This window comes from Dinoponera quadriceps, unplaced genomic scaffold (genome assembly GCF_001313825.1).
Source record: "Dinoponera quadriceps isolate SergipeBrazil2010 unplaced genomic scaffold, ASM131382v1 scaffold4009, whole genome shotgun sequence".
In the NCBI taxonomy this organism is placed as follows: Eukaryota; Metazoa; Arthropoda; class Insecta; order Hymenoptera; family Formicidae; genus Dinoponera; species Dinoponera quadriceps.
In genome coordinates, this window is record NW_014557992.1 from 769,039 (window position 1) to 782,741 (window position 13,703).

The 13,703-nt window shown below is 47.7% G+C and overlaps 1 protein-coding gene and 1 long non-coding RNA gene across 2 annotated transcripts in view; one reads left to right on the forward strand and one right to left on the reverse strand.

The window, feature by feature from the left end:
- Positions 1–6,813: 6,813 nt before the first annotated feature.
- The window catches only part of LOC106749601, a 28,737-nt gene continuing 21,847 nt past the window's right edge, over positions 6,814–13,703 (reverse strand). The window contains exons 2-4 of the mRNA XM_014629249.1: positions 10,081–10,347; positions 9,465–9,697; positions 6,814–8,034 (exon numbers count right to left, since the gene is read on the reverse strand). Of these exons, the coding sequence (XP_014484735.1) occupies positions 7,708–8,034; positions 9,465–9,697; positions 10,081–10,347 (827 nt within the window). The 3' untranslated portion in view covers positions 6,814–7,707. The remainder of the gene's footprint in view (positions 8,035–9,464; positions 9,698–10,080; positions 10,348–13,703) is intronic.
- Positions 12,764–13,703, forward strand: part of LOC106749603 — a 50,767-nt gene continuing 49,827 nt past the window's right edge. Inside the window, exon 1 of the long non-coding RNA XR_001374872.1 lies at positions 12,764–13,233. This is a non-coding gene — a long non-coding RNA (uncharacterized LOC106749603). The remainder of the gene's footprint in view (positions 13,234–13,703) is intronic.

Genomic DNA, 13,703 nt, shown 5'->3' on the forward strand with positions numbered 1-13,703 from the left:
TTTTCCGCGGCGTTCGGCGAGTTCAATTTCCCTCCTCCGTGTCGTCCGTGAGAGATTTCCCGGTGTTTTCGGCCAAAGGGAGGAAGAGGGGACGAGAGAGAAGCGCGGAAGAGAGCCGGTCGGATCCTTCCGCGGCGCGATACTTTATTTCGTTTCGCAAAGTGTTTCCTCGGCAAATAAAGCCGCGCGCTGTCCATTGCTTTCGACGCTTTCAGAGGGAAGGATACCCCAGTTCCTTGCTCGTGGCGCCCACGGCGCCATACGAGACGAGACACTTTCCGCAGAGGAGGTTCCTTCCGTCCCGTGCAATCTTCCACCGCTCGGGCGAAACGGCGCGGAGCGAAGTGAGGAAAATCACCGTGGACATCCGAGAGAGATTGCGGATTCGAAGATCACCTCAAAACGCCGGGCCAATAAGCTCGAGCCCCCACGTTCCCTCACAAACCGGAACTTTACAGTTATTTCATCATTGTCCGCGCCCCGCGCCTCTCTTTCGCTCCGGTCTCGCGCCCACCCCCTCGCGAGATTTCACGAGCTCGTCTTTATATGCGGAATCCCCCCGTAATCTTTTTGTTTCACGGGGAATCACGCGAGTTCTGGAGAGAGATTCGAGTCCGCGATGCTGATCCCCGGGTGCCCGGGGAGCCGGGGCGCGAATAAACATCGGGGGACGTTGAGATTATAAACGAGCGAGGAGAAAATGTTTCTCGGAATTTACGACGATACTTTCGACTCGCTCTGATAAATCCGAAGTGACGAGGGTGAGTTCCGCGAGAGATCCGGGTCTTGTTGCGCGCGATCGAAAGTTATCCGGACGTTTTAAGGCCCGATTCGCGGGAGCGGGGAGGATTAAATGCGTATTTTTCAGGACAATCGCGCGAGATATCTCGGAAATTCTTTGCGGCTCGACGTATTCCCGATTTCGCCGTGAAACGTCGAAAAGCGCGAACAAAGAACTCGCGAAAGAGCAACGGGTGAAGAATACCCCGAGTTTGTCAACTCTGTAAGAGTTATCGATTCGATCAACGCGCCGGTTGACAGAATCATCTTGCGGCGTATCTACCGCCAGAATCCTATGGGGTATTGTTCACGCCGGCGGAGATTGTCGGTCGGGCGAGTTCATTTTCGGAAAATAACTTTTTACGAGCGATCTGATAAGTTTTCTTACTCTCCGGATAGCGGCGGCGGCCGGAGAGAGAGAGAGATTTTGCGGATACGATAAGTTCTTACTGCCAGGGCTCCCCGTTGGCGGGGGTACCGAAGAACGAGGGTCATTCTTTATCATAAGGGTGAAACGATCCTTCGACATGGACCTAAAAGAAGAGATATTGCACCGTGTCACGCGACATCGTGTCACAGTTTCATACCGCCGACCGTGTCACCGAATGTGACGCGACGATAACGCGATATTAACACCGAATCGCTAATCGTCGTTAACAATTTCAAAATTGTCCCAAGTTACGAATGCCAATGTAATACGAAAGAGATAATTATATATAAATTATAAATTATATATAAGTCATAATAGTATATTGATAAAAATATACCGAGAGGCACACACACACGGCGAATTCATTTCACTCTGTGGTTAATATTTTTCCAGTAGAATAGAAAGGTAAAAAGAGTGAGAAAATGAGAGGAAGAGAGATAGAGAGAGATCTCCTCCTCGATTTTCCCGGAGACAATCGCGAAAACCACGCGACGCGTAAGATGGAAACAGAGTATATTATCGGAAGGCAGAGCTAGCCCGGACTTTGTGAAATTTCGCACGAAGTATCCTACTTTCTTCCGACAATAATTCTAATTCGCTCATTATTTACCGTGAAACTTCTGCAACTGCACTTCCAGTAATAACCGCGATTACTCGAAAACTTCGGTACTTTCTGGTCTCGCTCAGGATCCTTCTTAAGGAGAGACCCCACCTAAAAAACATTTCTCGAGACTGCTCGAGCGCAATGTGACTTTCGTCATGCGCCAATTTACATGAGCATCGTTAAAGTACCTCTTACACACGTGCTTTTTCGTTCTCGTTTGTCTTTTCTTTTTCGGTAAGTTTCAAAGTATGTTGAAAAACGCTAAACGCGTTTCTTTTAACATTTGTTTTTGCACGTGGCATATACACCGTGCGGATTCCCGTAAATTATATACGGTACAGGAAGCCACATGGGGAAGTCAACGGTTAAAAATGGCGAAAAGGAGCAAGAAGAAGCGAGGAAAGCTGATTTAAATGGCTACGAGATTTAATGGTTTGATATAAATAACTAAGTCGACAGGTTTCTCTCTCTCTCTCTTTCTCTCTCTCTCCCCCTTCCTTTTTTCCTCCCTCTTTTCCTCTCTCCTCTTTCTGCTATTTTCGCGGTGACTGCGTTCATATTGCTCCGGATAACAGCGAGCCACCTGAAGATATTTCGCTAGGAAGGAAACGAGAGAGCGAAGGTCGCGGAAGGTTGGTTTAAACTACCGACAGGAATCCAGTTGCGTATTCAGATTCCGCGGATTTGCCTTCCCGTTGCTTGTCAGAACTCGGAAAGCCGTGTCGTTCTTTCTGAATGGGTTATATAGAAGCCGTTTTGAAATATATATAACGACGCTACCGTTCCGCCGTTCAAATAATAATTTCAGTTTGATTTTCGTTATAAAGAATTTACTAGATGATTTCGATCGTAGCGTTCCTTTTTTTTTCTCTTCTTACTTATGCTTAACATATATAGAAGGGCGTTCTACTCTCGGCTCGTAAAGTTCCACGGAAAGCCATAATTTGTTGCAACTTATTAATTTTCCGTATTAAGCGCTGTTGTAATTAAATGTCTTACTGAAATAGCGGTAAAGTAAACTATATGGGTACTTTGCGTGTCACTGTAGTTCAGTCCATTACTTAATGTAGTTCACTTAGCCTAGTTCACGAACAGAGCGACCGGTCGCAAATGGATGAATATGCGACGCTCCAAATTCGCCAATCGCGCTCGCGAAAAGAATGGAGTGCCTCGAAAAGCCGGGATGGTGAAGTTGAATAATCGTAAAGTTTTTCCTTTAATCTAGCCAATGCGGTTTCTCTTGCCAGCTTTCTTAAAACTTCGTGTTCCTTTTAGCGGAGGAGAGAAAGAGAGAAAGAGAGAGAGAGAGAGAGAGAGGTAGACAGGGGGAGTGGTTTGGGCTGTTTAATAAAATTTTTTATAGACCCGCGTGGTGTGCCGTTCTCGGTGAATCAAAAACTTGGGATTTCTCTACGTTGACAATTTTTCGGGAATTGCTCCATCGCAGTCTTCCATCAGGGGCGGGCCACCGCCACTTTAAGAGAGATTGGACTGTGTACTGAATCTTCCAAAAAGAACCTTTCCAGCTAAGTGGTTTGCGATCTCTCGAAGGAGCCCGATGTAACGAAGATAAAATTTTGCGATTCACTTCCAGGAGTCGTGGCTAAAGATTCCAAAATCCTATAAAATCTCACGACGTTCCAGGGACATAATTCCTTAACGGAGAATTATTTTCCGAAACGTCAATGCGAAGCACGCGATTACTCGGTCGCTTATTGTCATTAAAACGGCAGTGGCAATTATTCGTACTAGAAAAGTTTTGTCGCGGTCAGAAATTTTCACCCGCATGTTGAAGCAGGAAAAGAAAGATTGTTGAGAATGGCTCTATTTTCCGCGGTGAGTTCTCCGCTTGGGAATTGCTTACGAGCAATGTACCGTCAATGTCATGATTCCTTATCAGTATGCGGGCTTTCTGTTTGCCAATCGTGCCACGTTTCCCAAGTTTGTCACCGAGAGGGGACCACGCGGGTATTACAGTGATTGATTCGAACTTGTCGCAAGCAAACCTCTGATCGGTAGGTTCGATAAATTTGACATTAATATTATGAGATAGTAATTGAAGGAGCAAGCGCTTAAAGCTGATGTTATTACACTTCCGAAAAACCTTCTTTTATAATTGAGAAAGATTTTCGGGACGACCAAATTTTACATTGTTAATTTAAAAAAGAGAAAGCGAGCGGGAAAAAGGGAGAGAGAGAGAGAGAGAGAGAGAGAGAGAGAGAGAAATCACGAAATCGCAGAGAAAAGTACTTTTGCGGCATTCTTCCCCAACAGCTTCAGCTTTCACGACGCATCGCCTTTATCCGCTTTGTAATTTTTAATCTTCGATTTAATTGGGCTACGAAATGTTCGATTAAACGCGATAATTGCTCTCGCGAAGCGATAAAAGTTGTTTCGTAAAACAGGCGTGTAATACAAATGAATCCCGCCACGGTAAATTAGATTGTTCATTTATTTTGTACTCGCGGTTGAAAGTAATTATTCAATCTCGATACTTCGTATCGAACGCTCGCGGTTAATAGCGCTCAGTTATTATTCGCGACTGGTGATTTGTATTCGCGCGGGAGTGCCGGGGCAATGGCTGAAAGAAAATACGAGGCGCGGCATTAATTCCGAGCGATTGCCTCTCACTTTCCGTGACCAATGGGAATCTGCTTTCATCTGGCCCTCCGACTAAGCGCATATTACCTACGCATCACGCACGAGCGCGCTAATCGTTCGATCCTGAATAAAATCTCCATCTTCCGCGGCCGCACAGATCGGTATTCGCCGATACATCTCTCCGTTAACGGCGCGTGGAATTCGCGAGCGCCTTCCGCGGGGTATTTAATTTATCAACTTCGCTCGGTGAAAACTCGTCCCGACAAGAGCAGCGCGTAGAACCACATACTCCTTTCGATTCATCACATCGATCTACCCTGCCGTTCTACCCTTCTCTGCGGCCACCACGATCGTGCGCGGACTTTTCAAAGGTTCTCGCGAGTCGTGCGCGGATGCGCGAAATGTGCTATCGCGCGAAACCCGTAACCCTCTTTGAGAACTCGTCATGTTCGCTCGCACCTCTGTCGATTCTCTTTTCGACGACGGCAAATCTACCTACCTATTTCTACTCAAAATACACTCGAGTGAAATACGCGAATCGCTTGGAAGATCGCGCGGTGTTGTTCCCGTCGCCGGTTGATGCCGCTGTTGGAACGGTGTAACGCCGACACGTCGCGTCGCCGGAAACTAGGTTCTATCGATTTCGTATCAGTTCCCGGCATCTCTTGCGGGATGCATGGCGCGCTGTGCGTGAGTCCACGCACGCACGCACGCACGCAGAGGCGTCGTGCCACACCGCCGGAGGCGTGCAGCTATCGTACGTGCTCTCGCACGAGGGCACGTACGATAGTCGCGCTCGCTACCTCCTGTTCTTTCTCCACTTCTGCCAGCACGGCGGTGAAACAATGTAGGGTGGGTAATGGTGGGTGATGGTGGCTCTACCTTCGACTTCGGCCGCCCTAAAGCCGCCCCCTAACGTCGCCCTCGTCTGCGATTCAGCGCCGCGAGTCGGATGCCTGACTATTGTCCTCGGTTAGGTTTATGTAGGTCGTATTGGATCAATTGTGTGTCTTCTCGCGAACTATTAAATCATAGAAACGTCATAAATCACAAGCGGATGAGACGTCGGATATCCGAATAGGGCAGGCATGGATGATTAATTGGTTAACGATAACTTTAAATTATAAACTGTCGGGATGTCGCTCCGCCTGTGTATGTGTGTGCCTTGATAGCGACTAGACAAATGGACAACGAGGCGTCGGGCTCTCAGCTGCGAGAGCCGAGTAGACTGTATTTCAACGGAAATTTCATTCGACGCTCAATCAAATACAGATTAATGGGAAACGAAAGTTCCTCCGGGAGGGATGGCAGCCGTCTAATAACTTCGCTCAAAGGGAGGCTCCGCCTGCCCGTTCTCGAAGGGATCTTCGGACTTTCGCGAGCGAAACGCCGGGCCGGCGGGCGGGCGCCTCGCAATTCTCAGTCGCGGCTGGAAAAAGGCGCGAAGGGGGCTTAGGGCGCTCGTGAAAGCTTTCCCCGCGTGTGTTCACCGTGGGCGCTTCGAAATTGGGGATTTCCTGGGGTCGCGCGCGCGTAAGCAGCCGCGCGCGACGACTCTCGGCCTGGCATGGAGTCGTAAGATAGACTTACCTGAGCCGACGGAAAATGTCATTATCGGGCCCGGTGTCTCGTGAAACCGATTCGAATCGGCGCTCGTTACGCCGCACCCCGAACGGACACTCGACCCCGTTGAAAGGATCTCGAGAGCGTCCTTTCAGACCAGCGATCCTTAATTAATCTGGAAATCGAATCGAGAGGAGAGAAGCAAGGAAGGAAGGAAGGAAGGAAGGAAGGAGAGGTTCGCGGATAGAGTTGTGCCGATAGATCGGATCGAAGGGTGGGCGAACGGGGAGTCGTTTGGTGAATCCGAGGCGGTTTATGTGACCGCCCAACCCTTCCTCGGCGAGCTTCCCTCCGGGGATCCTCCTCTCGCTAATTTCTCCTTTTATTGTTTACCCCGTTCCGAGTCGGCTCCCCTTTGCCGTCTTAAACTGCTCTTATCTCGTCGGCTTTTATTACTTGCGCAAATTATGTATACCGGCTCGTGACCGGCTCTCCCGGCAAAAGGAAGCCATCGGATCCTGGATGGCCATATTGCTTCTTTCTCTCTCTCTCTCTATCTCTTTCTCTCTCCCTGATTCTCCTTTCTGCATTTATTAACCCACTCCGTAACTTACTGCGACGACAACGATGACTACGAACCGTAATTGCGAATACGGTACATCGCGAAATTACACGTTGCACTGGGAGCAGCCAACAAATCCATAGACCCGATTAATCGTTACTCTAGGACGCTCGGAGATGATCGCGCTCGCGGAGGGATGCGTGTCTGGTTAACGAAGGACATTGCGGTCGGCTTGATTAAATCATCATTTTTATTACTGCAGTCGCTTCGATGATAACGACGAGACTTGGATTCATGTAAAATTACAGTGGAACAAAGGCGTCACATATCCTTTACGCATACGTAGAATCTCGCCCACCGTCGAGGAAGATCGGATGTGGAAAATATAGTCGAATTAACCATACAATTATACACTATATATACGTCGACGTCGAGCCGCACGCCTAATGGGGATCGCGGCTCGCACACACATCTATATTTATTAAACTATATACTTCTGGTCTGATTTTATTAATGATAGATATTTCGGCTCGCGGCCTTCTCAGCCGCGCCGCTCTCCTCGCGAATGCCGATTAACAGCTCGCCTCTCTCGTTACATCTCATCTCTCTTACTTTCATCGTATTTCCCCCTCCGTCGTCCTCCCTCCCTCCTACTCACCGTATCGCCTTCATCGCGTTCATTATACACGATAACTCGTAACGCTAATCCACAATTATACACTATGTACAACGCCGTGCGTCCGCGTTTCGACCTACTTTACGTAGTAGTGTTGTATTGCTATCGTCGTACCTCCGAATTATCCGCTACGTTATACGGGGTGTTCTAACACTGTGTATACATGCGAGTGAACGTGTACGGGGTACGCGAAGATTCGGGACACCGAACGCGGAGCTCAGGCGCCGCGGGTACCCTGAGGACCGCGTGCATATCGCGCGATCGTCGGTTAACACGCAGAGAGAGATAGAAGCCGATGACGATCGTCGACACCGCGACACTTCCCCGTTGACGAGGGCTGACAGGTGGAGACGTATGCAGCGTTGCATTAAACATAGCGCGAATTTCAAAGATACGTCGCAATCGCTGACGAGTCGCGAATCCGGATGCCATCGATCGCGGAACCGCCGACCGCAGTACTGCGCGGCAGTGCGTGATATATTAGAGAAATCTTAAAGCGTCATGACGTACGATGTGTGAATCACCAGCGTCGTCCAGCAGATCAGGCCCGGGTAGAGGCCCACGCTCGGCCACGAACCCGACTTCGGGGGTTCCTGGGCGAGCCGCTGGTTACTGGCAGCCAGAGTGGCGATCTCGATCGTCTTGAGCACTTGGACATTCGCAATGTCCGGTAGCGCGGATTGGCAGGTCAAGCTGAGGGTGCCGCCAGGAAAGTGCTGTCGTTCCAGGCGCACTGTCAGGCCCAGTCTCGTCGTGGAGACCACGCTTCCGTCTATGTTGCCGCTCATCGGCAAGGTTTTGGTTAAAGCTCTGGTCACCTGTCGAAAACCAGAGTCTTGGAGAGCCCACGCAAAGAGAGCTGGGTGTTAGAATCGAAGAGCACGAATTATCGAGTGTTTCGCAACGTGTGCTTCGGTAACGTTCAGATTTCATTATACGGGTATATTTAATATATCGAAATGTGGGAGGGAAATATCGTATGTTCAAGGGAAGTGTATCTCTTCTCTCGTAGTTATATCGTAATCTGATCTAATCTAATTGCGAGAGAAAAGATCCGTAGTTCGGCTCGCAATTCTTGAGAAACGGCTGGACGGCCCTAGAATGTCGCGTTCCTTTGTTAATCTTCTTCTCTTTTTGATCCGCGACTTTTATCGGCGCGATAACAGCGCGATCGCCCGTCGTACTCGCGAATGCGACTCGCGCGTTCTCGCGAGTTTATTCTCGAGAAGTTAATTTGCGGTACATCTGTACATCTGTATTTGTTGAGACCCGAACGTGTGGCCGGCGAACGAAATAAAAACGCCCACGCGAAGCGGTCTCGCTTGACAAATTGTCGTTGAATAAACCGAGTAGTGCCTTCTCCCTTCGCGCGAATGACGTGCGCGGCGTAGCATTGAATAATGGGAGTTATGTGGTTTCCAGTTTCGCCATGTTCGCGTAACAGCGCGAAAGCGAGCTTTTTGAAGATGAATTACACCGCACGATTAATTACGAAATTTTCGCTCCATTCATATCAGCTATCGCTGCGCACAGTATCTTAAAGTCGCCGGATAATATTTCAGGGACCGCGTTTCGACCAATTTCGAGCGCAATATTGCACTGATAATGATACCAGCGGCATATATATGTATCCATGTGTCTTATAAATCATAAATAATATATAACTTATAAATCACTCCTTATTCACATTAAGCCTCGCGCGAATTTTACTTTAACGATACATTTGCCGGAAGTGTAATTACAAAAAAATGTCGCGCTATAAATTGCGAAGCCGATCGACAATTGTTTTAAGCGCATAAAAGCACAAATCCTTGCATTCTTCGTTCAATCCCGCGTGAATTTCACTTTAACGAAATATTTACCGGAGATCGTGAAGAAGAAATGGATGAAAAATCGCAGAGGGCCGCCAATTGACAATCCTTTTAAGCGTTTGAAGAGGATAAGTACCCTTATTATACACTCAAGTAATTGCGCAAATTCAATTCCGACGAAGTATTTACCGGCGACGCAGTCACAAAGAAATCTCACGTTAAAAAATCGCCGAGCGACGCCGATTGATGCAATTTCTTTCCGAGCGTGTGAAAGATTATAAATGCAGCGCGTCCCGCGTGTGATATTCAGAATATCAGGAAGCCATCATACGAGTCACGCTATCACTTGGGTCGCTCATGCGAGCTCTCGAAAGTTTAACTGGCGGAACGCTCGCTTTGCTCGCTTGCTCGTTCTCTCGCGAACATCATCAACTCACCTCTTTACCATTCAAGATGAACGTTAAAACTGCCGGAGGGTAGCTCAACCCCGACGTGCATTCCGCTTCGAGGATCTCTCCGACCTCGTAAGAAGGTCGGACCCCTTCGAGCGCCGGAGCAGTCTTGGGTGGTACAGCCACGCTCATATTCGCCTCGTTATAGTCAGTGTAAAAGTTCGGCGCTTCAGACGACACCTCGCAGCCGTATGTGCCCGCCAGGTTGACTTCCTCATCTGCGGCATCAAATCAGCGAAAACGGGGGATATATATGTGAAATGATAGAAATGAATCTCTTCTTGTATTTCTCGTGAATTTCAACAGTGACATGTGAATCTCGACGAACGACAATGAAACGCAATTATCTCCCCGAGAGAACCGAACCGTCCATTTTGACCTTTCGAATTTAACTTCGACCTTTGTATTACAAACCAGAATTTTCTATGAAGGCAAATTGAAAATACACGCGCTCTCCTTCTCTCTCGCGCGAATGAGAGAGACAGGGAGAAAGAGAAATTCGTTTTTAATACAAGAGAGAGAGAGAGAGAGAGAGAGGTAAACGCGCGCGCGAGGACGTATGATGTTCTGTAATTCGCGTTTGTAAATTGACGTCGCGTACCTCGTCGGTCCGCGGACGCTTGACCCAGAAGTGTCACTTGCTTGTTGTCACTCTGCTTGACGTCGACGAATATGCCTTTGACATTGTAGTCTCTCCCAGCCGGTATCGATCCCGGCATGAATCTGAAGAATTCGGTGCCGTCTTTGAACCACTTGACGGAATACAGCTCTTGGCCGTGGAGATCGTACACGCATTTCAGCGACACCTTCTCCCATCTTGGATCAACGATGCTGGGCATCTCCAGTCTTAGTAGCTGCAGCGCTGCAGCTGTATCATAAAAAAGGTTTCATCATTTGGCGCAATTAATGATGCAAAGCCGTGCTTTTTAAATAATGTATTCACTTAAAAGCTCTGTTAAATGAATATGCACGGAGAAAAAAATTCTACTGAGTCAGTATTTTCAACAGCACGCAAGATTGAAGCGGGACCTTTGGATTCAATGGTGACATCATTGAAACTATTAAATTGAACATTAAGTAATATTAATATTTCAATTATTAAAACAATATGTAACATAGTTTTAATGATGTTTGCCATTGGATCAAGCAGATTTATTCTAATCGCACTGGGGAATTTTATTGATTCAACAGATTTTTCTTCTTCGTATATACAATTAGAAGTAGGTTACTTCGGGATTAGCAGATGAGATAGAAGTAGGTTATTTCGGGGCTCTTGATAATTGGATAAATGTCAAAGTTGCAGAATGAACATTTTTTTCCTGACAGATTTTCCTTCGAAAGGGAGAGAGTGAGCAAAGCTAGAGTTTCGCATTTATCGGTCCCAGTGCGCGTTGCTTATTCATATCATCAATCAGAACGAGCAGCCGCGATTTCGGGCACAATTCAAACGGTTACAACGGCCGGCCGACGATGATAAAAACTGACGTTGAAAATTCGGCGCTCGGAACTGGATTCCGGGAAAACATGGGTTATTAGCGAGAAATTTCGGCCGCGCAATGGAGATCCCGGCGGGAAATGGCTTCGTGATCGTTGACGTGCGCGCATTAATTTATTTATCGTGCATCCGCAGGACGATCGGTACAAATACGGTGGTAATTAAAAATATTCGATCAACCGGACGCAATCGAGTGCTCCAAAGCGGGTTGAAATTTAAAGTGGCCGCGAGAGCCAATTATGATAGCGTGTGGCCCCTTCAGAGTAACGATGAAAAATTCACGCGTTGCCTACTCTTTCGTGGCGAAAACAGTTGTAAAATTCATGAAAAGTCTGCAGAGAATTTCACAAATTAAATAATAACGGGACGCGTAACGGTAATAATAAATTTGTGCGTAATTCGCGGCCGGATACGACGGCGAAAAAGCCACGAGTGTGGTTGCCTGAAAACCAATTCGCCGAATATCTTTACTGTGCACTATTATTCGAATTAATAGCGTAATCGAATTAATTTGGTACAGCATTTCAGCTTTCCGTGCGAATCGCGATACTGTTGACACTTCAATTCCGTTTGCTTTCGGTCTTTGATCATTTCAGCAAAGCAATTACCCCGAGTATTCTTTCATCGCACGAATACTCGCGCGAGCCAGTTTAAAAGTATATGGGCCGCTCCCCTTTTTTTTCCCAATTTTCTTTGTATGGTCGGCGCCATTAAGAATTAACGATACAACGATATTGGAAAAACCTGTCAAGGCAATCACCGTATCGTGTCATTCGAAGGGCTAACCAGACCTCCGTTACGGATCGCCGATATATTATTCAGCACATATCTGCGTTCACCTCGAATATGTATTACTGATGTTAAATTTATCATTATTTCCATATTTTTTTTTTTATGGAAAACACGCCGGCTTAGTGATCGATGCTGTAAAATATAGAGATCCGTTCCATTTAGATTTTTGCCGGTGATGTACCTTCATCCGGAGATAACGCGTGTTGGTGAAAATGTTTGAGAACAATTAGAAGGATAAAATCGGCCGGTGGTGATCTCTTTTTACTCACGTAACGTTCCCGCCGCACAAACGTGCTGATACACACACATACACATATCTCGTCGTGTTTATTGATTTATTTCGAATACGCTGTTTTGCTAACACTCTGTTTTACAATGCGTCGACATTTTATATTGCTTTAAACATTGTTGTATATTTTTCTTTTTTTTTTATTATTAAGCAAGCTAATCCGCAAAAACCAATATATCGAGCTGAAAGCTTGATATTCAACAGATATTTTACCTTCACTCGCTGCGTCACGCGATACGTGGATCTGTTTCGCTCTGTCTTGACGTTCACTGCAAATTATTTTTATGGCGCATGCTAGTCTGATAGTTTTTACTAATACACACAAGCGCGACGAAAGCTCGCCCGTATTTCTTCTCCCACTCCCTATCTCTGTAAGCGCAACCGTTTTTCCTTTCCGCCCAGAGAGAAAGAGAAAGAGAGAGAGAGAGAGAGAGCTCCCTCTTGTCTGGTTAGCAAGTGGTTTCTCGGCGGTTTGACCATTCGCTCCCGCGGAACAATAACGAGTCTTTTTAAATTATTCGTCGGCTTTTCAGGGCTTTGTGTTGCAGTAAGCAGTAGTTAACCGGCAGCACAATAGAACCACGCGGACGCCTTTGACCCTGTCCTGCTAGTCCGCAGGACATGCTACCGTGCACGGTTAGTTTCGGAGTTCAAACTCTCCGGGACGAAACCGCGACGCGCCTTCTTTCGCGCGTGCCTCTGATACGAAGTATTCGCGCTTCGCATTGAATAAAGTACGTATTGGGATACGAACGTCTGCGACGTGCTTTGCATTCCGGATGTATAAATACCGTACGGTGTGTTGATCCTTGAATACGCGAGCACGCGAAAGAGCGAGTACGTGAGCGATGAACGCGAGTTGCGTCCTAACATAACGCGATTGGCCTCGACATATCCCCCTCTTTTCTCTCTCGCGAAAATTTCATCTGTCCTACGGATCAATTCCTCGCAGGTGTGTCGATTGTCACTTAGGGCTGTAAGTTGAAATGCTTCTTCAATTACGTTCGCTGATTTCGCCGGGGCTAACTCTCTTTCTGCGATCATACGTTACAGACGGCACGGTGATTCGGTGAAATACAGCCGATCGCTAATCTCAGCGTTAGCCGACGCGGATTGTCGCTGGAAGCTCGCCAGGTTCTCGGGGCCGGGGGACGATTCGCGCGTGTTCCACAGCGAAGGTACGTACGTATGTACATCACAGCGGGCACGACTAACAACGGTCCGTAAGGTACCTTTTCCTCAGGTTTCTGTTCGTTTGCGCTCGAGTAGCTGCTCTCGCGAGCCAATTAAGCCGGCAATTAGTTTAATAATTAGCGAATTAATTAATATGCCGCGCGACAGGCCGGCCACACCGTGGCGGCTCAAAGACAACGGCGCGGGAGCGAGCGCCGCGGGGTCGACGCGCCGACGAGGGCCGCCGGTTCGTTCCCTGATTAAAGACTCCCACGTGTATCAGGGAATCCCGAAGGATCGGAGCGCCGGCGGGATTCCTTTGAAGTTCGAGGATTGATTCGCCCCGTCGCGGGCACGGCGAACGGAACAGGATACGGGGCTTCCTTATTCGCTGCCGCCGCCGCTGATCAAATGCAAAGCCGATACTTTGAATTTTATTCCGCACCCGCCGAGGGTCTAATTTTACCCACCCACC